The following is a 23,450-nucleotide window of genomic DNA, read 5'->3' as shown; positions in this document are numbered from 1 at the left end:
AACACCACAAGACTTCTAAAACAGTGAGCCACTATATAGTATATAAGTAAATGTCAACCCAGTGTGTGCAAAGTTGATTTCCGGGGGACTACTTTTAGAGGATACGCATTGATCAAACAGTGGCAGGGTTGTGTAAATTTTCAACATTCTTATAAAATTAAGTACAGCTGCCAGAATGAGAGCTCAACAGATAAAAATTCTAGGAAGAATCAATTTTGGTTTAAAGTAAGAAAAAAGAAGAACTTCGCATAACTTGTCCTTTGATCTACAAGAGTGACTTTCAGGCCGGATCTATCACAGTTTCAAGACAACAGATCTGTCTTCAGCCAGATGCACATTTAGGCAAAAACATACAGCAAAGGGTTTGCAGGTTTCCAGCAAGGGTGAGCAATGGGGTGATTTCAATACAGTACAGTATTTAATGCATGGAATGAAACTGGTTGAGTGCAACAAATGCTCGGCTAATTATCTAAAAAATGACACCTTTTGCCCATCATAGATAGATGCACCTATCTATAGATCAAGGGCAGGCAAGCTCTCTAACTAACCACCCACATTATAGCGCAGCCACTTTGAGGTCAGATAATAAGGATTTCTCCAGGGCCAAAACCCAAAAGCCTTAAGAGAGAGACACAGAACTCCTTTCAGTTAAAGGTGAAGATCAGAGTAATTTTGTTGCTACTGAGAATTCATCAAAAGCAGTCAGTCAGTACAATCCTTGGCAGGACATAAGCTCCGCTCACATTTTGCTGCGTCTCAGGAGAGTTTCCTGTACTGGAGCTGTCACTGGAGCTGTAGTCTGACGTGTTCCTCCTGTGAGTCGGGGCGAATCTCTGAAAGACAGTGAGGAGATTTGTCATTCAAAAAACCCACAAAGCTTACCCAAGCATGTAAATTTAAATTTTGAATAAGCAGAAATCAAAATCAGCAGATAAGATTTACATTTCTTTAAATGATTAACATCTTATATCATCAGGAGGAGCTAAAGTAACTCTTACATGATGAAATATGTGCTTATTTGTTGCACTATAGCTGCAAATGTAGCATGTACTGGAAAAAACAACAATGTGTTGATAACACTTTGAAGATAGCGTTGCTACACTACACTACCAAGTGAGACTTGTTTAGAAGTGTAGCAAAGGGTGAATGATTAAACACCAGTATCTCATTTCACCAAAATAGGATATCTAGGAAAACTCATCCCTCGCCATCTGAAATTGGTTGAAAAGTGAAAGGACTCAGTTCCTCCTCAGTTCCTCTGCAAACCCCCCTGACAACCAGCAGTTTCATACTCAGACTCTTCTTTCTATGGAAATACGAAATACTACACCACCGTGACACAATGGTTACCGTGTGTGAGGAAAAATACGTTTTGACTGACTCTGAATCTCAAAAAATCCATGATTCACATGTAGGTATATATTAATGGCTTAAATGTGCATGTAGGTTGTATAGAAGATGCATTTTGCCCTGTCATTTTCTATGATGTGGCTTACAAGATTTAGATATCTGAGGCTGTGGGTGGGCATCCTGTATGTGTAAATCGGTGTTATCTATTTATCTCCATGCTTCACATGCATAGGTGCACTGCAGCCCTGAAAGTTTTTAGACTTTATTTGCCACAAGGACTCAAATGCTCTGGATTAAAACAGTCTTTAACCTGTTAATCCCTGACTATGCAGGTCATGTACTGAAGAGTGAGCGTCTTGTGCACTGCCCCTTGCAAGCTCTACCCAGGCTATCTGGCATTGTGTGCTACGTGTGAAAACAACTCTGGGCAACGTCCTGACTTGATTCTCCAAACACCACCTTAATACTTAGTTTTTAGTTTGACTGTAACATCTGTCTAGGGATTGCAGATATGAAATGTAGTTTCTTGGCTTCTTAAATCTGTCACATTTTCTCAGTGTTCAATACTGAGCACTATCCTTATTAATATGGCATTAAATGGTTAGAAGAACAACAATCACCTAACAATATGCACTTGGTTTTAATTTTTTTAAATACACAATTGTATTACCTAACTTATTATTATAATTCTGGTCTTTTTATGTTTCAGGTGTGCGACAAAAAAGAAAAAATAAACTGTTGCTTACAGTCTTTGTCATCATTCAGCCTTTTCACACTAATAAAAAAATGAAACTTTATATCAAAAAGATGACAGTTGATCCAAAGCCTGTTTTTCTTGGTTTGAGTAAACTCTTTGGTTCCAGTGAAGAGAAATCCAGTGTTGTGCCCTTGAGCAACACGGTTGCTTTGAACCCCTGACTGCTAGAGGTGACTTGTTTAGCACAAGCCCTTTATTGTATACCAGAAGTCGCAGGTGTTTGTGGAAATATCGCTTTTTGCTCTCCCTCATCCTCCCTCTCTCTGTTTCTGTAAATAAGCGTGGTGTGGAGCTAATTTGCCTTGCTAAATAAGGGTTAAAAAGCATAGTAGTGTTGATTGTTAAACAGGTACTTACCCTCACCACTTTTGCCTGACTAAAGCTTTCTGTTTAACCCAGGCGACACACCCTGAATACGTGATACAGCTTGTGCTTAAACAAGCATGTGCTATTAGTGGGTGTATATGCATGTGCATGTTCGTACCCCATCTTCCTGGGCAGAGCTGAACTGAGCAGGTCCCACGGTGTGTCTCCAGTTTTTGATGACAGACATGCCATCCGCCTCAACGCCATTCTCCACCCTCAACTGGCCATAAGCTACAGGGGCCTAGAGGGACAAAACACAGTTTAGTTTCATTGATTAAATGCAAGAAAATGAGTGAAAGGACGCAACTTTAAGGATCAGTGTTGCTTTAATTTAGACAAGTGAAAGTTTGATCCTACTTATCTGCCAAAGGATATGAAATATAGTGCTTTAGTTAAAATTCATATTCAAAATTTAATCCTTATTTCAGAGCCTGAGTATGAGACGGCTCAAACCCTCAGGTAATCTGGAACAACTACCTGTCTCGTTACACTCTGTGTCTCCCTAAAACTTTTATACTGCAAGCTAATTGAATGAGCTCCCAGTTTATAACACTAGCTGTACTCCAGCATTAGCAGTATTCAAAAATAAGCTAAAATCATCCCTGTTTAGTTAAACCTTTTAGCAGCATAAAATGATCACTTTATTAAATGTATGCTACATTTATAGATTTGATTTCTAGGACCGTATCATTTTTACTGCTCTCCTGATCATCTTAATATTATTTCAGTTTTAATTCTGCTTCTTAAGATTGATTTGAGTAATTGATCTTCTCTTCTTGCCTACTGTCTTAGTGTTGCATGCAACTGCAACTTTTGCGGTAGCTTATGCATTGTGCAGAGAATTGTGCTTCTACTCTGTAAGAAGTTTTCTATGAATATACATATAAAGTTACGCTTGTTTCCTGTTTATTCAAATCTACTATGCAGTAAGTAGACGGGTACAGGAGTGGCAGTGGCTGTGGTTTAGGAAGTAGAGTAGGTCATCTACTAATCGGAATACTGAAACCCGAGTTGCTCATCGAAGTGCGACTGTTTGATAGAAACACCTGGAATAAGAAAAAGTTGCTGTGTGAATGTGTGTGTGAGGGATGAACGAGACATGTTGTATAAAGCACTTTGAGTGCAGTACAATAGAAAAGTGCTGTATTCAAACTAGTCCATTTAGCATTACGTAGAAATTGATTTTCATAATTTATATTCAAACTGTAAAAACATGTCTAAGAATCAGTGATAATCTTGCATGAAAAACGCTGTCGACTACTTTGTTAAGTGGTGTGAGATCTTTACCTCGGGCAGGTTCCACAGAGACCTGGAGCCATCTCTTAGATAGTAGTAGGTCTGCCCCTGCTCATCCAAAGATTTGATCCACTGTTACACACAATGCACTTGTTTTAGTTAAACATGTCTCGGTGTTACAGAAAAAGTTAATTACTGTAAATAGTTAAAAAAAAATGTCTTGCTCAGGTAGTTTCACTTCCTTAGGGCTAAAACAACGCTCACACATGATCTGCTGCATGCTGCTGGAGAAAATGTTACTGAAAATGGTATCCACGCTAATCTCAGTGCAGATGAGGACTTTGTCGCATATTTGGATGTAATGTAATTACAAACTAAGACGCTTGCAAATGCACATCACATGACCAGTCATGCATGGGCTGGGCGCGCATGGTGCAGCATAAACAGGAAGCAGAGAACTGGTTTCTTCTTGAAAATACTACAGAGGAAGAATGGCAATAGACAAACAGTACAACCAGAGTTTTTTCCACTTTGGCTGCCAATGAGGTGAAACTGTTACTGAAAGAACTAAGTGGTAATTTGAGGACAGAATGTAGTTTTACAAAGCAAACCAGGACTGTAACTGTGATTTATTACTAGAGGAAATCTAGGTAACAGGAGAGGAGAACTCAAACAGCCCAGATATGATGTTTATCTTATTTGTTTTTTATGACTAACAAGACCCGAGCTAGCTACACTAGCTACACGCCTCCCTGGATAATTGCACAACTGGAATGACGTCAAAACAATCACAGATAACATTGATATACTGGGTTTCCAAACAATCATCATGGTAACTATGCTGGAACGTGTTTGAAGCCGTTTCATCACATTTTCAAACGTTTTGCAGGATAATTAACCTGAATTCTGATTGGGCAGACCTGATCTGGAGAGTTTTCACTGGTGAACACCCACGTCCCATCTTTCTCCACAGTGAGGTTCCAACCAGCCGGGGTGTTGCGGTCCAGGTTGGCCCTGGGGATTACGGGCCGGGTCACATGGGTGAAGCTGTAGTCTTTTGGGATTGGGGCTGGAGGTCCTGTGGCATGGGTGTCCTCATAGCCCTCTGGTGGATCTGCAGGCGGGTAATCCTCCGAGGGGTAGTCCTCCTCCGGTAAAGGAGGCTGGGGATGAAGACACAGTACGTTAAGTTACACATAAGTCCCACTCAGGGTTCAACACATGAGCTGTGACCCAAATGGGTTTTGTTTTATTTTACGAGGAAAATACTAAACCAAAACTAGGAACTGGTTTGATTTGGCAAAGCAATGCATAAGCACTTAAAATATGGAAAAGAGTCAATGTGGTTCTACGTGAAAGTCTCAAAATCCATCTTCTGACAGTTTTTAAGGCTTCAAATGAAGCAATTTCTTTTCTTTTGCAAAAGTAAGAAAGACAAATGAAAGGCCTGAATGGAAATAGTTCCCCCTTTGCAAACTTTATTGTAAGCATAACATTAAAAAACCAAAAGATAAGTGAGACTTTATGTCAAGGATAAAATAATTATTGTCACTTTATGTCGTTTTTAGGCATTAAAAAGCATCAATTAATCAGCAACGTAAAACCCTTATGAACTGTCGGGATTGTATATATATCCATGCCTTGATGTAAAAGCAATGAATTCATTAATTCACCAACTATGTTTTTATAATCATGCTTGTATATTTCTCGCAGTCAAGCCTGCTGTTATTGTGGTGGGCTAAAAAAAAAAAAGAGCAGAAAATGAATGTGTATTCTGATGAATTCCTAATGTCGTAATCATGAGTCAACTCCTTTATCACTGCATAAAGTTCCTTCAGACAAATTGGTGACCCGGCCTTTGGTGACAGAGAGGCCCCCAGAACCTCTCTGTTTCCACGATGGAGGAAAGCTGGCTTAAAGGAAGCTAAAATGGCTTGTTCCACACAATGTAGGAACCCGAGACCGCATTAAGGCCCGGTATAAAATAATTAAGGCTTATTTTCAACTCTGAATTATGCAAAGTTACTCTAATAAGTCCAAAATTTCTAATGAGGAATATAACATCCGCCTTGCACAACCCCCAACAAACACAAACATATCCAGCACAGAGAAAGAAAAAAGCGCCTTTACTCCCTGGAAGAACTTGTGCTTATTTCATCACGATTACAACATATGAATTTCACCAGAATACACATTCACAGATATTACTGCTCAATTTTTAATCTTTTTTACTTAGAACTGCAGGCCTCCCTGTAAACACTGATAACTCAAGATTGAAGAACAGTAATACCAACATTCATGAAAAAGTATTAATTCATGCACGTTGGTTCATGAGATTTTGATGCTTAGCTCTGTGATATACCATCACGGTCAGTTGCCATCTAAGTCTAATGATTTAATCCCCCCTTGGTGAATCTTGACCTCCTGTTTTATTAGCGCTGCTGTTTCACAGCAAGAGAATCCCAAGTTTTAAACCACAATATGCAGTTTTGTTTTCCATAAGCTCTGATTTCTCTCACTATTAAAAAAACATGCTATGTTAATACTGCCATTCTTGGCCTAGGATGCTCTTAATCCCAAGAGTTTCATTTCCTGTTTAATAAAGAATAATAATAGTAAAAGTATTAACGCCTCCTCGGCCCTTTCCTGTTTTGAAATGTTGCTACATCCCACGGAATCATCTTGATTGGATAATTTCTTACTGTGACCCCGAAATAGAGCTTGATGACTTCCCTATGACTTTCATAAATGAGTCAGAATAGTTTCATGACCTCGATGTATTATTCTTTCTTGGCCTATTAATGCTTTTTCTCCAGCTCAGAAAAGTCATTCAAGGGGAAAAATGGGGTCACTGCCTGCTTGCACTGTTAAAAAACTTTTCATGATATAAATGTGAGTGGTAATTTGAAGTGAACTGTTTCTCAAATTTGCCCAATTTCCCAGAAGAAACAAAACATCACCAATAATTTTTAGGTAATTTAAAATGAGCACAGATGCCTGTCTTCATTTAAAGTTAAGAGACAATACTACTTAGTGTCCACTGTTGTGGATATTAAGTGCCAGGGCTGTGAGATTCCCTGATGAAAATGAGTCCTACTAGCTATGTAGGTGCAGGAGATTTAATTCCATTAAAAGCAGACTGTATTTACAGCTTTCCCTTGGGTGAAGCTAAAACAGGAGACAGAGAGCGGCTAAGTAGAGCAGCCATGCTGTCCTTACCCGCTCATCCTCATGAAACCTGTGCACACTCATAGGCTCCATCAGAGGTGGGTAGGGGCTCTGAGGATGCTCAGGGGGCTCCCAAGATGTTTCCCCAGACATTGGGTTGTAGAAGTATGGGCGACCACTGGTCTCATCCACTAACTGCTCCCAGTCTGAGGTCCACGCCGGTGGGGAGGCGGTGGACAGAGAAAGGACAGGAGATTGAGGAGGTGAGGGGGAATAAGGCTCCTCTGCAGGGAGTGGTTCGGGGTCTGTGGAGGGGTCTACAAAAGGGCTGTCCCAGGTTGTGCGCCCTGTGTTGGGGTGGTAGTAATACTCCTGTCCACTTTCGTCGTCAACGTGCACCTCCCATCCCTCTGGGTTAAGGTAGGAAGGAGAGTAGGACGAAGGAGCCGATGGAGGAGACTCTGAGATGCTTTTCCGGAGCTCTGCTACATTGACGTACACTGCTGACCGGAGATTTTCATCCTGCACCTGTGGAAAAACAAAGAAGGGACTCATTCATATGTGCTTCTACATTACAAAACACAAGTTTAAAGCAAACAAAGTAGATTCTTCTGTGGAGTTCATTTTTGAAGGTGTCAAACTCAGATCTTGTCACTTTAGTGTTCCTGTAAACACACAAAAAAGTAGCGCAAGTATTGTCAGCAGTGTCAAGTACTTGTCTTCAGTCCACTGCTCTTACTATTGCTCTTTATAAGTCAGCCTTCCGCATCTTACAGAGCACAGGAAGTAGCTTAGAGCTGAAAAAACCCCCACAGACACGCTCTTCCCTCAGTAATAATCAAAACCTATATTTGTCCACAAAACCACCTCCACATGGGTTTAAGCACCGTCTGTATTTAGCACTTGCTGCCATAGTTGATCATGTGCTGATCAGTGGTGGGTTTTGCAAAGTTTTTGTTAAATACTGTATTAAAAATAAAAAAAATAAAAAATAAAAATAACAACCACACAAATAACACCAAACCACAGGCCAACCATAGATGTTTGAAAACTAGGGTATGCGTTACTATTGCGCATCAGCTTTGGTCCTCTTGTTCGACTGCAAACCAGTTAACTACCTATTTCATTTCATTTTCTCTCTCAATGGGTTGTTAGGTCCTCAGTGTCACATTGCTTTCATGAACAGAGTTCCACATGAGTCCACTTGCTGCATGGCAGGAACACAACATGCAAAACAATCCTGATCATCACAACTAATTTGTTTAAAGAACACCAGCGAGAGTGAGTGCGATGAAAGGCTGCCACTGTCCTCAACCTTTCCTTAGTTACAAGTAGGTACCTGAAACAACTCCTGCCCAAAAAAAACAAAAAAACCTTTGCTTTAAGTTACTGTGCTCTCACCTGTGCTCCACTATTCCTTTTTGTAAGACTTCTGAACATGGTGGCACAGATAAAAAGACAGGCTCCTTTCTGCTGCAGACTTTCCCATAAACTACCTCTTGTCACATAGGTAGTCTCATTTTTTATATTTATCAAGACTTGAGACCTGCGCATGTCAGTGCTGTATCTGGTCATAACTGCAATAAACAGAGTCCACAAAAGGAAAAAAAGTGCTAACAGGAAGCAGCAGAAAGTAACTCAGTACATGTCACAATCACAATAATAGCACAATACCTGCAGAAAATCTGATGAACAAATAGCAGAAATGCTCTCCGTCAAATTCATCTAAAGCTTTGTTTGTAGGGCATTATCTTTTTTTGGCATATTAAATACAACATACAACTACTTGGAGGTGGGGAGACAGTCTATTTGTAACTTTACAATATAACTAAATGTAGTGTATGTATGCAATTGACATTATATCAATACGCTAATATTTAATAACCGTCATGGACATCGTCTGGTTATCCGAGCTGCCCTCATTTCGACTATGATCAGTTTTAAGGTACTATTCCTTAACTGCTTTACACCTGAAAGGCAAATATGACAGTTTTTACTGCACGATAAACATGCACATACACTGGGCGATAGTATTTAGTCCATTTTTATCTTCATAAAAAACGGTCAAAGGAAAAAATGCAACACGGTGATCAGGACACTGACAAAGTTCCAAGAATAATCAAACCTGCATGTTTCATGCAAACCTTATTTATAATTTGAGCATTGGAATGTGCACGGATTCTTGCTTCAAGCCTGCCCATATGGAAAAGAAATAGTAAAAACTTATATGATTTACTCATGAAAGTGGCCACTTTCTCATTACTTTCATATATTGTTTTAGTAAGTATCCAAAACATACAAGTTTCATTATATAATTTTTCAAGGGATCTTATGTGTTTTCACTCTTGTATGCTTTTCATACAAGTTTCACACAAGACAGATACAAACTTTATAAGATTTATATATATCTTTTCCATATGGGTGACTTGTACAGTTTTTCCTTCCTCACAAACGAGGAAGTCACTACACATATATGTACAGTCAGTCGGCATCAATTACATTGTTATGTTCTTTTCCAGACTTTATTTATTAGGTACAATGACAGCCACCAATGTAATCCGTTTCTGCATGAGTTCTTTTGCTTGGGAATGCAGGATTATTAGTTGTCAATGAGTATTTGAAATAGAGATGCGGCTGTTTTAGTACAAGTAAAGGCCATTTTTTGTAGCACCTTTGGCTTTAGTAGTCATTGTTAGAGTCCCGAAGCAGAACTTCTGGGGAAAAAGCACCTTGGAAGCCAAATCATTGCAGTACATGCCACATAACAGCAACATCCAGTGAAGTAGTGTTGCTTTCTCTCCCACCCAGTCAATGACATGATCCTATTTGACTCTTTACATGTAGTAAAGGCCAAAATAATAATAAAAAATCCTTAAATAATCTTAAAAGAGAAAACAAATGAAATGTAAGGAAAGAGAGCAGTGGATTGACATGCAGTGACAGTCGCGCAAGCTAGGAACTGATCAGAGACTCGCTGTGGTTGGTCTATGTGCTTTAACCACTTGGCTTTTGGGTCACCCACACAGTACCCCAACTTAGAGCAGGCAGATAAATGTAGGTGATAAAAATAAAAGAGCAACGAGAGCATTTCTCTATTGCACTGTGTGTGTTTTTATCTATACAGTGTTAGCACTTGGCTTATTATTGATCTTGATATAACTATGAGGCAAGCGATGAGGACAACCAGACAGCTGACCCCAAAACACATTGATCCTGAACAACACAACTGTACAGACAGACACAGAGGAAATGAAAGAGCTGCATCATTGATCTCTGAAATAGCTATGCTGGAAGGTCCCTATCCTTTGGAGAAAACACTAAAACTTAACTGCACGTGATCGAAGCAAAACTGTGCATACGCATATACAGTAATACAATAACAACATCTGAGCATAGTTATATCAGTCACTCGTGTAGGTGGAATTATGGTGTACTTACTACCAGTGTTAATACAGTTCACTAAAAAGGAAACACTAAAGCTAGGTGGGTGGGTGAAAACATTTTAGTAAAATGGCAGTAAAATAAAAACTAAACTTTACATAAAACAGCCTGACTTGTATTGTTGTATTATCACCATCTTACAAAGTCTTACAACATTACAAATACTACAAATCTCATAGTAACAGAACCCAAAACCGTGAATGAGCTTAAATGAGCCAAGCCATTCCTTAAACTGAGTAATGAAAATAAATAGTAAAAAAAACCAAAACTTATTTTCAGCCCATGTGGACTCTATTTACAATGACGTCTGAGTTGTTAATGTTAATTTTTGTTCACAAAAACACCAATCAGGTAAAAAAAAATTAAACACAATAATGCTTTTAAGCCTTTAAGTGCGTTCTGTAGTTAACATTTGAATGCAGATCTTTGATTTGTAAGGACGTTTCTCTGAACTGATGCTTTTGCTTTGGGAAAATGTTTGGATGAACCTGGCGACAATGTCAACTTTAGTTACGTGACTGTGTGTCCAAAAAATGTACTGAAAAATTAAAGGCTAATTTTAGCTCTATCAAGTTGTTGTACAAACAAAACTGACGATTCAAACGTCAACCCATAAAGACCGAGACTATCAGTCACATGTGAGATGAAAATTTACATCTTTGAGACTGATACCAACATCACTCTAACACAGGAACCGAACTAACAAACAAAGTTTGGGTCCAAACTAACATTAAAAACCAACATGGCACAGTTAGTACGCCATGTACGTCACCTTACTTGGTACAGGAAACAAAATAAGTGCAGGGGCGATGTGATCACGTTAGAGAAAACAGGAAGCACATCATTTATCAAGTTTATAAGGATACAAAAACAAACCAATGAATAAAACTGAGCTTTTCATTATAAGCTTCTTAAATAATGATCACCTACCTTAGAAGGCACCGGCAGGGCCATGCCCCGCTTGGACCGGTGACCTGGCCAAAACCTGGACTGCATCTCCACCATCTTTATGTTGTACTATTTAAAGGAGCCATCCATCCAAAAGACACCAAAAACTAGCGACTTAACCGTGCGACTACATTTGGTCCGCTTGTGCTGGGATAGAGGTGAGTGCACACCAAGAAGCACACGCTTACATCCTCCTCACACTGCAGCTGTGACAGTTGCACCCAGACTGAAAGGAGAACTGTGAGCTGTGTGACAACAGCAGCAGGAAGGGACTGTGTAAGGACTGGGTGAGACGTGCGTGCACGTCAGACTGTGTGTGTGTTTGTGCACGCCTATGCATGAATTCCTGTGCACAGGATAGGGGGGTAGAGGGTAACCGTCTGCCAGCAGCCCAAAGCAGAAACACACAGTGAAAACAAGACAGAGGGAACTGTAAGATAGAGGGAGCAGCAGAAACTCTGCAGGTCACTGCAACCTACTTCCTGACTGAGTACCCATAAGATAAAAAAGGAAATTACAGCAATGGAAACAAACTTTTTGGAAGGAAACATGTTATATTCACAACAGAGGAAAAGTAAGATGTTTTGAAACGGTAGAGCTTTTAAAATCTCTTGGTTTTCTTATGTAGAACCAGCAGCTTCCATATAGTGTGTAAAGTGTACACTAATGCCTACACCTAAGTGCCACTAGTGCCTACACTTTATTAATGGCTGAAACCTGCTAGTAGGTCAAACATTTCCCAGAAAAGGAAATGGAAAAGCTGCTTTTTCACAGGTTTGTCTGATGAGTGTTGCTAAATCTACAGACTACATGTGGGTGGATGCTTGAAACAGGAAGTCTAGTTTCTGTTCAATTGAATTGTTCAGTCAACACTTCCTCCTGCATGGGACAACATAGCCAGCTGGGCTTCAGAGAGTGTGGGTATGTTTTATGGAAGATTTGGAATTTGGCTTTATCCTGAATAAGGTTTGAGTGTAACTTCTCTTTTTATATTGTTGAAATTTAAATTCTTGCAGGTTACAGGGTATACGGCAGAAGACAGTGCTGCAAAGAACATCCAAAAAGCATTTTCATTAATGCAGGAGTGTCAGGTGTATTAGTTAGTGGGCTATATGTACACCAATAAAGTTAGGTGGCAGGTGTGGCTCTTCACATGAGGTTTTTCTGAAATGTAACTGAAATTTTAAGTTAGTGTGAAAGCTTTTATTTTTAATGAACTATCAACTATTTGCAACTATTTATATAAAAAAGTGAAGGACAGCCTGAGAGAACTGAAACTTAATATATCAATAACAAAATAACTAAAGAAAATAACACTTTATATTCACACAACTTGTCGAGACGCAGAAATGCATTTAACTTTCGACAGATGTCTACTTCTGTACTTAGGTTTATTGAACAAAAAAAAGCTGAATTATTAATGACTTCAATACAGTTTTCACATTTATCATGCAGCAGGCCAGAATGAACTCGTGGGCCACACGATTCCCCTGCATGAAATCTTCTATTTGTAATGTGCATAAAACCACCTGCATAATATTAGCTGACATTTTAGTGAACATATGGGTGATAAGGTATACAAAAGCTTGTCCTGCTTATTCTTTTGCACTATATGCTTCATAAGAGCTACTTTCAGTGGCTCCCTTATTCAAAAGGAGTTGTCATACCGGGTAGCTATCAATACTGCCACAGACACAACCCCAAAAGAATTTGTGTCTCCTCTCTGGATCAAACTGGGGATCTTTTACTAGTAAGATAAATGTACACAACTACACTACAGATGGACTATAAGCTTAAAATGTTGCATATATTTTGTACAGCAACTGGGAGCCCAGTGTATATAATGTACGAATGACTATTTGAAATAACACTGACTTGAGCATGACAAAGCTTTTACCAATTGCAAAAAAACAACATACAAGCCCGACTAACCCCAGGTATTTGGATTAATCAGCTGAACTTAACCAGTTAGGATGTTTTGCTACATTTACTATAGCCAACAAGCTAGCTAACAAGCTAGCACAAGCTATGATTAGCCCATGATCAGTTCTGAACAGTTTTCCCTCCATGAACAAAAAGTCTAGCTCATCTTAACATTAATTTTACTGAAGCGTGGCCCCATGGAAATTCATATCAGCGTTTGTTTGTATCATTCATGGAATTTCTATTGTGCTGGAAGCCAATCTTTTATTGCTATCAGTGTACTTAGGGCACATTTTCATTACAAACGCTAGCTATGAACCTGTTTGGTGCTGTATGGAAGGAGAGAAGCTTTTGGGAAAAAAGTGTTATCCTTTGGATTTTCACTGCAAGCTCAACCCGAACTCCTCACATAAAATCGGCCTACACACTGGTAGAAATAAAGACATTGGAGAAGGCCTAAATTCTTTCATTTATGTTTACACAATGGCAATATAAAAAACTTTTACGGGATTAAGAAGGCACCTAAGTGCATCTTTAAGTGCCTCAGTAAGATAGTTTGCTAGTCAAATCCATCTAATCACAGAAATAATGATAGTGTTGTGTCAGATTTTGAGATACGTTTCCAGCTGTAATGGAGAATATCTGGAGGGCATCTGTTGTATTGTTTTGTCTAAGATGCCAAGTAAATGGCTCCTTTTTGATAATGTTTTTGAGCGTTATTCAAGGAGAAAACCCTTCAGTGCAGAGCAGACAACTCTATGCCCTCAGCTATGCATGAAGCAGCAATCTGCTTGATTACTTAACCACATTAGCGCTCATCCAATCAAACAATGGAGAACCAAATTGGGGCCCAAATCACGCCACAAGCACACAGTTGAGCTATTGAATCGGTCTGGCTCCACTCGCTCTTACATCACACTCATCATTGGTCCAGAATCCTGGAAGACTCCATAAATGCCCAATGTGGAATCCATCAGCTTATCACATTCTTATCTATGCTCTCCAGGCCAGCTTTGCATGCCGATGTGAAAAACCCGCTGATGCTGTTTGTTGATTTCAGATTTCTCCCACTCACACTTTGTAGGTGAAGTGTTTTCTGTGTAGGAGTGAGGGAGGATTTAAGTACCAGTCGAAGTAATGCTCTCTGGGGAAACTATAAACCAGCCAAGTGAAATGGAAACCTTGGTGTTTTGCAAAAATACCACCTTGACATTTTTTACAGGTGAAAGTAAATATCAACAGTTTGCGTGCAAACACACTGGAAATAAAAATAAAATTCGGGACTTCACTTGCAGCTTTTGATTCTGGGAACTTTTTCTTAGTTCTTAACAAATAGGAAAAAAAAGGCAGGATTACTGTAAGCAAGCACATCATAACAAAACTAAGAAAGCATTTTAAAAATAATAATTGCACAAAAGACATTCCTGAGCATATGACTAATACATCCCTTGATAAAGACCAACTGAAGCTTCCTTTAGAGTAGTTTTACATTATTTTGCATTTGTAAACTAAATGAGCAGCTGCACTAAGAAAATAGTAATAATAATTTAAAAAGGTTACAATAAAGTTACAGAGCTTAGCATCCAAGACCTGGGAGAGAAATGCTCAGAAATTTAATGTTTAACAACAAATGTCAAGAATATATTTATGAAATCCTCAAAAACGCTTCTGATTGTGGTTATGTCCAAAACGATTCACTCATTCACTAATCCCAGTGTCCTACTTTGGGAGTTTTATTTAAAAGAGTACATAGCACGCTCATTACTGGATGGACACTACTGGCAAATTTCCTATTTCCTGTTATAGATTTATTTTACATCTACTGTATGTCTCAAAATCTGAAAAGTGTTGCGAATAGGGAAGGGCCTTAAACTTGCATGTTTAATGACTAGTAGGGGCTCATTCATGTAGTTGTAACAACACTTCCAGTTCCACAGAACTCTATGGGGGCCCTCAGCTCCCATGCTCTGTGACCACAGAAAACACTGTAATAATGACCTTATAGTTTATGGTCTTACTGAATAACATCACAACAATGATTTTATTGTTGTAATGTTTACGATGTTTAAACCATCAAAACACTGAATGTTTCATTAGAGGACTTCACTAACCTGTTTGTAACAGTGTGCCTACTTGGGAGTCAGAACTTAAGGCATGGTGAGATACTGTAAATGCACTGAATAGGGTGTAGCTGTACATATGGACATCACTACAGAATGGTGAACCTACTGTATAGTCAACTGTACAGTGAAGAGGGGCTGATTTTGTACACATGCTTTGACATCTGTACAAAAATATCACTTGTTTCTCAAGGCTGTACCTGGCTGAACAGGCTGAGATTACATATCTCTTTATGTAATCTCATATTTCCACATAAAATTACAAAATATGTCCTTTTTTTTTTACAGATAACTATATGTTTAATACCTAAATTATGACTTAAGAACCAAGTCAAACCAAATTACCTTCGCAAGAGCAGTTTTATTTGCCAACAGTGTAAAATATTGAATGTGAGAAATGTATTGGTAAAACATGACAGGCATAAACTGGATCTAAGTCTGACTCTCTGAGGTCACGGTATATATTTAGTTCTTGTCTCACACTTACATGCTGAACAAGTTGTTAAACCTTAAACTATAAAAAAAACTAACTCTGTCAAAACACATCATAATATGCATACTTATTTTCACCAAAACTAAAATGTGGTGAAAATGAAAGGACTTGCCTGACCAGGAAGCTAAAAGCACCCGTTCTGCCTGATGTACACATGTGCTGTGCACAGAAATGCCTGACAGGACACTCACACTACCTGTTGGAGCAGTTTCTTGGCATCTGATGTTGTTTCACAGAGCACCAGGAATTATTAGTCTTAAAAGGTGCAGGGTGAGGCATTACTTTTAAAATGCCAATACACATGTATATATATCAAAGGCTCCAGTGCTATCTGTGATGTGGATTATGAGACACGTTTACTTTTGCTGCCAGACATCAATAATTGAACCTTGTACTTCTGGATGATAAAAGAGCCAATTGACACAAGTTAGGTATTTATGAGTCATACTGGCCATAAACATCAGACCTGAATTAAAGTTTGCATTCTACAACAATAGTTTCACAACCTGAGCTTCACTCGACAAACTTAACTTCCCATCTGAAAGCCCAGAACAGCCCAAACTCCCTACCACATTAAGTGACCTACATTTTGGGCTAATTGCAAGTTCTGCACATTACATATGCACACACACGCCAACTGCATGGCAGGGCTGGCATTAAAAGCTCCAAAGCCCTGCTTGTTGGGAGTCAGGCCAGACCCCCTCGCATCACCATGGAGATGGCCCTCCATTGTGGGGTAAGAATTAATGCACTTGAGGGGTCCTGGCACGTCTACAGTCCCGTTACAAGTGTGTGGGGGGTTCATTCATGTTTACACAGAGGAGACGAGAAGGACAAATTATGGTTTAAAATGCAGGAATTCAACTGCACCGCTTCGCAAAAATCATTTCTGGGAGGTGGTAAAAATCTCCCACTGAAGCAACAAACTGTGCTGGTAATTACAGCGTAATGCACACCAAATCACTGGGTATAGTGGGAGAGGCTGTAGACATTACATGACTCAAAGTGCCACACACATTTGGTAGAAACTGAGCAGAAACCCAATCAAACACACCTTCTCCTTCATAAACCCCAGTGCTGTCTGACGTCACGTATTCCTTGCAACAGGTGCAAAAGACGACGGGAAGTGTCGTGAAACTTACCTGAAGCAAAAGTTTCAAGTCACCAAACTACATCCGACAGGAACATAAGGTTAAATGTTGCCGTGTGTTTCATCGTTTCCCTGCCGTGCGCATATGATCACAATTCCCCGGATCGTAACCGGTGCTGGGAAACCAGGTAGCAGCTGGAGGTTTTGGGAGTGGCTGGCAGATTTTCGCTTTAACTCCTTCCTCTCCCCAGGAAAGGTCAACCAGCTGACACAACCTGTTTGTAACCTGTTCTGGAGTGTCATCACAGCCACAGACTGTATTTTTCAAGTCCCAGAGCTAAAAACAGCCCCTCCTTCAGCTGCACTGCAAAGCCGTTTCATCCACTGCAAACCTCCAGCTCCTCCCGAAGTTTAACCACATCTGTTTAATACAAAGGTGAACCATACGCACCTGATAAAAGTGATCCCGCACCCTCAGAAACTTTCGCTGAGTAAAACTGAGGTCTTGAATCAGCTTTTACCGAAGTATTCAAGGAACACCTCTTTTTTTTTCAGCCATTGAAATGGCATGAAGGGAAAGACCGGGCATTCATATGCTGATGAGCTGGCTCTGACACACCGCAATCAACCGAAACGGTATTCTAAGTCCTTCCTTCACTAGTGTCAACACCAATAAATGGTGGGATCTTATATCTAAGCAAATCCAACCATTCAGTGCTCAGGTTAACCAGGAACACGTTCAATAATATTACACGTGAATCTCTGTTGATCTTGGTTGGGACTAGGCGTGAATTTGATATGAGAGTGTTTTGTAGCTTCAGAAAGAGCCGCACGCAAACTGCCGCAAGGGATGTCCCTTGAGTCAGCAGGTGGGGCACGGGACAGCACAATTAAAAAGCGCATATAAAACCTGGGATGTAGACTTAGAAAGAAGTGATCGCTGAAGCTCGCTCCTCAGAGCATTATGGGTAATGTAGGCGGCAGCTTTCAAACATAGACTGTATATAAAAGCTGGATACAACCCATGTTGAAGCACTTTGAACCCACATTCTTTTTGATGACCATTAGGGAGCTGTACTACGAAACTAGTTCAGCATAGCTTAGCTTTCTCTGCATTAGCTGGCTCGACAAAACCTAAAAACAAAACAATCCTGTGTTGTTGTAACAGGTTACATATCGTTAGCTTCATAGCATAAGTGCCTAAGTCATTTGACTAAGTCAAATGACTTAGGCACTTATGCTATGAAGCTAACGATATGTAAAATAATTGTATTCCTTCGGCACAAAATCTCTATAGCACTTAAAACATGCTCTGAGCCTTACCTGTTACAGGTAGGTTACCATAGTGATTTAGCTAGATTAAAAAAGAGAGCTAACCCTTTAGTACTTCTTACAACAGATGTTTTTTATTTCTCAAATAGCCCTCAGCTCTCGGGATCTATGGCCTCAAAAACGTTCTGATCAGTTTATGATGTCATTTGCTAGTTTAAAGTTTTACTGAATACAACATGATGAGCGTTTTATGCATTGTGAAACCTGTTAGCTAAAAGATCATGGTTACCCTGTAACTGACATTTCACCACCATATGAATATGGAGATGTAGAAGGCAGTGGTGGCAGGAGTCCACGTCCATCTTTTAAATACAGTTTAGGCTTTAATGAAGGTTGGCTCCTAAAAATAAGTTCTCCCATTTCTGGTTAGAATGGATACATATGCATTAATAGTACTACTAAGGTATTACTAGTATAATGGGGCCCTTTTTTGTACAACACATTCTTCTCTTTGATTTTTTTTGTGTTCCCAACAGTACTTAGGTACCTTCACTGTTTTTAGTTGAATCCTTAACGCTAGTAAGTTCAGTGGTTTTACAGTTACTAGTTCCAGTTCAGGTATTTTCACAGCTTTTGAAAGATATAATAACAGTAATATAATAATATGTTAAGTCATGTTGCCTGTCGTTGCCTGTAGGCTTTTTTGGGGTGCAGCATGTAAGCCTCACCTTTCTTAACTCAATTCAAGCCTCCACACGATCCTATTTCTGCCCGTGTCCCGTGGGATTTCCCAAACAATGGGTCTGCTCGGCTCATAGGTTTTCTATTTAAGGAGCAGGCCATTTAAATCTGGATTTTGCCATGTATTTTATAAAAATCAGTTAAGATTACAGTTTTAGATGCTCTAGAATAAAAAGACAAGACAATATGTTAAGGATAATAAATACTGAGATATGTACATGTTTGCAGGTTTAATAACAGTCTGCAAATACTGTATGATCAATAACATCAACAGAACTGTGCTTCTTTATTTTTGTTTTGGGTCTTTTACTTATATATATATATATATATTAAAAAAAATATATATATATATATAAAATATATATATATATATATATATATATATATATATATTAAAAAATATATATATATATATATATTAAAAAATATATATATATTAAAAAATATATATATATATATATATATATATATATATATATATATATATATCTGAATAATACGTAATGTCACACAGTGTGTTTCTCAGCACACTTGCTTTTCTACTGTTTATAGTGGACAGAGAAGAGATAACTGGATAAATCTTTCTATGGGAGTTCAAGTTTACTAGTCTGAGAGTTTGAGATGTTGAAACTGATGTTTAAATGCTAGTCAGTTCTCTTCTCAGTTCTCCTAAGAGCAGGAAGTGAAATAGTTAGAGCCACAGATGGGCCGAGGCTTCACCTGGGATCCCCAACATGCAGCAGAAGTTCCCAGTGTTTTTGTTATGTTCTCTCTGAAAATAAAGCAGCGCTTCATTGCACATGTTTCATAAGTGATAACCTCCTCTTATGCTGCATAAAGTGAAACTTCTAAACTAAGTCTAGTTCGTCGTGTTTGTTGCATAAAAACATGAATACAAGCATTTTCAAGGCACATTTTTTGTGGCTTTAAACGTGCATTGATGCAGTGCTAAACAATAACACAGTCAAACCTGCAGTGGGGGTTAAAGCTTTTTAAAGCACTGTAATGTGTAAGCATAGCTGCGATACCTTACATGACAAAATTGCACCCTCTTGTGGCAGAAAACCCCCGTGTTCATCAATTGAGGTGATACAGAATGAATGAAGCATTAAAAAAAGTATGTGGGTCTTACCTGCTCCGTAGGAGGTACTTGTATGGAATTTTTTTCTGCAGTTTGTTTGACACTTTGCCTCTCTGGGGGATGCGTGTCGAGTGAAACTAGAGGAGGCGGAGGCTCGGGAAAAGTGTCAAATTCTGTGACGATTAGCTCTGGTATGGTGTCATATGTGGGTGGTGGGGGCAAAGGGAAATCCATATCCTCATCATGTGCAGAGGTCTGCTCTGCAGTATCATCCTGCAGTGAGATTTTTGACTCTTTTTTTTCTTTTATGACTTTTGGCACCAGATGAGGTTTTGCATACACTTGGGTGCTTTCAGCCTTTGGAGGTGCCGAGTTGTGCGTTTTTACATTATTCAGAGTGTGTACAAAGGTGCTGTTAGTCTGTACATCTGTCTTCACCTCTGGTAAGTCGTCACCGAAACCAAAAGTGGAGAAGCGGTAGGTCTCTTTTGGAACATCCTGAGATGATGGACGACTCTTTGTTGTCCCTTTACGTGGCTTTACGTTGGTCATATCCACTGGCTTACTAACAGTCAGACCCTGAGCTGAATTCAGCTTATTAGGACGAAGATGGTCTCCAACGGTGGCCGAGAGCTCCTCCACATACTGTGCAGGAATATAAAAGGGCTTGGTGTGCTGGTCTTTGCGAACGTGCCACCAGTGATCATTAGTCTTGGAGACCAGGATGTAACTTTCGTTTGGCTTTATGGACACTCGGCGACCATCTTTCGCTGTGTACTCGTACTCAAACTTCACTGACACGTGCTCCATGCTCATGTGCAGGGCATCAACTCCCAGTTAATGTGGACGCACAGGGAACATTTTGAAACTGGAAATAGAGGAAATGTGATGTTAGGGTGGGTGTCAAAAAGTGTTCAGAGTTCATTGCTTGTTTTTGTTTCGTGATCCCATTTCACAAGATTGTGTGAAAAATCTCTCAAATTGCCCCCCCCCCACACACACACACACTATATATATATATATATATATATATATATGTATATATATATACACATACATATATATAGAGAGAGACACAGATAGATAGATATGTGTATATACATAGAGAGAGAGGAGACTATTTTTTGCATGTCTTCATAACACTTAAGTGCTTAGTGTGTGTTGGTTGTGGGCTTTTTTGCTCTGACAACCCAACACAATTGGTAAAAAGGAAATGAACTACTGCTTAGAATCATGGTGATGATGTTGTATTTCTTGGGGAAATACAACATCAGATGCACAACAACACATGACACCTACGCTGTGTCATTGTTTATCTGACAAACAGTCACAAAATGCAGCTGCAGTGCGTAAAAAAATTAGACACACTCTTAGGACTTCCTGCCAAGTCTGTGAAGGGTTATACAGCCATTTCCAAACAACACCATTCTACAGTAAGAGAGATTACTCACAAGTGGAAAAGATTCAATCCCCTTAACACCTAGTGTAACATATTTGATACAAACCAATCTTTGTGCGCTTTTGAGACTTCTACATCATTAGAGTCCTTTATTCTCTTAAAATACTTCCTCAATCAAATTCTAAGACATTTAAAAAAGGAAAAGAAAAGAAAAGAACAAACAAATTGAAAGCCATATATGGAAATTAAATTTCAAGAAATTTTTTAATCAAATTTGTCAGATAGTTCAATAAACTCTCCAATTCGAATTTTCTGGGAATGAATTCAAATGTCCGGCTTTAAGGGCTTAAATATTAAAGTTCATGACAGTACAATTAGAAAAAGACTGAACAAGTATGCCTTGTTTGGAAGGGTTGCCTGAAGAAAGCCTCTTGTCTCTAAAAAAGAACACAGCAACGTGGCTTAGATTTGAAAAGTTACATCTGACCAAACAATATGACATTAGGTAAAATGTCCTTTGGACAGATGAGACCAAAGCGGAGATGTTTAGCTATTGTGCATAGCATCATGTTTGGGAAAACCAAATAAATGGGCACAAACATCTCATAACTGTCAAGCACGGAGGTAGATGGATGAGGATTTGGGCTTGGGCACCTCACAGTCACTGAGTCACCCAAGAACTCCTCTGTACACCAAAGTATTCTAGAGTCAGATGTGAGGCCATCTGTCCGATAGATAAAGCTTGTCTGAAACTGGGTCATGCAACAGATCAACGCTCCCAAGCACAGCAGCAAATTTACTCAACAGAATGGCTGAAAACGCGAAAACATTCCAATGGTCTAGTCAAAGAGCAGACCTCAAACTGATTAAGATGCAATAACGGGAGGGCTGTGTATAAACAGAAAGTGGGCCAAATTTTCACCACAATGATGTGAAAGACAGAGTGATACAGAAAAGCATTCAAAAGCTATTAAGTCTATGTAGTTTTCCATATTTTTCCTCATTTTGGATTCGTTTTTAATAAATAATGTGATATGGGTGCATTGTTGTTCATCTGAGGTTGTATTTCTCTAATTTTAAGACCTGATAAAAATAATGCTACATAGCTGTAACATCTATATTCTTTTTCTTCTTTCATCGAGCACTCAAAGCACTTGGACCCATGTCTGCCTGTCCAATAATCCATTCATGGTTAGTGTTTGACATTATTATGTTAATACTGATTTACCAGAAAGGCTAATGCAGTTCCAGTTTAGAGTAATGAGCAAAAGGCTGGCAGAGATAAAAGCCTCTATGTGTGTGCGCAGAATTAGACAGGAAATGGAAGTTGCTTTCCATTTGCTGCAGAGCAACTTCAACCTAAACTTGAGCTTGAGCAGCAGACTGAGTAATTGCTTAGCCACAAAACAGGAAGCCTGCACCGTCCTCGTCTCAGCGTCAGGCAGACGTCACTCAGCAATCTCAGTTTGCCTGTTAAAGGCTATGTTTTTGCTACGGAGGACTCTGAATGTTTACTGCTTTTTATTATCTTCTGAAGCACATTTTAAACAACAAATTTAGTCATACTAAAAACAAAATAAAACCACAAAAGACAGTCGTATTGCTAATAGTGCTAGCCGTATTGTTAAAATCCTTATACACTGCTTTTTAAAAGAAACTCCATAATGCCAAATCATACATACACTCAAGGCACATAAAAATGCAAAATTATAAATAATGGGGGGAAAAAGTTAACCAACATGGGTAAAATTCTCATATTTTGTCTTCTGGCATATTTTAAAGTTCAACATTCAACAATAAAATCAAACCTAACCCTTGAATTTCACACTTTATAAGTTAAAATTGGTTTACTTGCCTCATCTCTGCCTCCCAGCATTCCCCGACAGTAGTTTTTCAGTCTCGCAGCCTTGAAGCGGCACCTAAGTATCTAAACAGCCGGAGCTCAACCTGCTGCTTACATGTATCATTTCTGCTCGTTTGCCTCCCTCTTATTTCCTGTTCTGTGTGCCTCTGCGAATGCACCGAAAGAAGCAAATGGTGAGGCATTACAGCACAAAAGCCACGA

At 39.2% G+C, this 23,450-nt stretch overlaps 1 protein-coding gene across 1 annotated transcript in view; it reads right to left on the bottom strand.

Annotated features, from left to right (window-relative positions):
- Window positions 1–20,844, bottom strand: part of arhgap27 (Rho GTPase activating protein 27) — a 28,188-nt gene extending 7,344 nt beyond the window's left edge. The window contains exons 1-6 of the mRNA XM_026178185.1: window positions 20,038–20,844; window positions 6,929–7,405; window positions 4,630–4,872; window positions 3,761–3,841; window positions 2,592–2,714; window positions 744–833 (exon numbers count right to left, since the gene is read on the bottom strand). Of these exons, the coding sequence (XP_026033970.1) occupies window positions 744–833; window positions 2,592–2,714; window positions 3,761–3,841; window positions 4,630–4,872; window positions 6,929–7,405; window positions 20,038–20,802 (1,779 nt within the window). The 5' untranslated portion in view covers window positions 20,803–20,844. The remainder of the gene's footprint in view (window positions 1–743; window positions 834–2,591; window positions 2,715–3,760; window positions 3,842–4,629; window positions 4,873–6,928; window positions 7,406–20,037) is intronic.
- Window positions 20,845–23,450: the final 2,606 nt, after the last annotated feature.

The sequence above is a fragment of the Astatotilapia calliptera genome, chromosome 8 (genome assembly GCF_900246225.1).
Source record: "Astatotilapia calliptera chromosome 8, fAstCal1.2, whole genome shotgun sequence".
Lineage (NCBI taxonomy): Eukaryota > Metazoa > Chordata > Actinopteri > Cichliformes > Cichlidae > Astatotilapia > Astatotilapia calliptera.
Note: the sequence above shows the minus strand (reverse complement) of the source record. Positions and strands in the feature narration are given on the sequence as shown.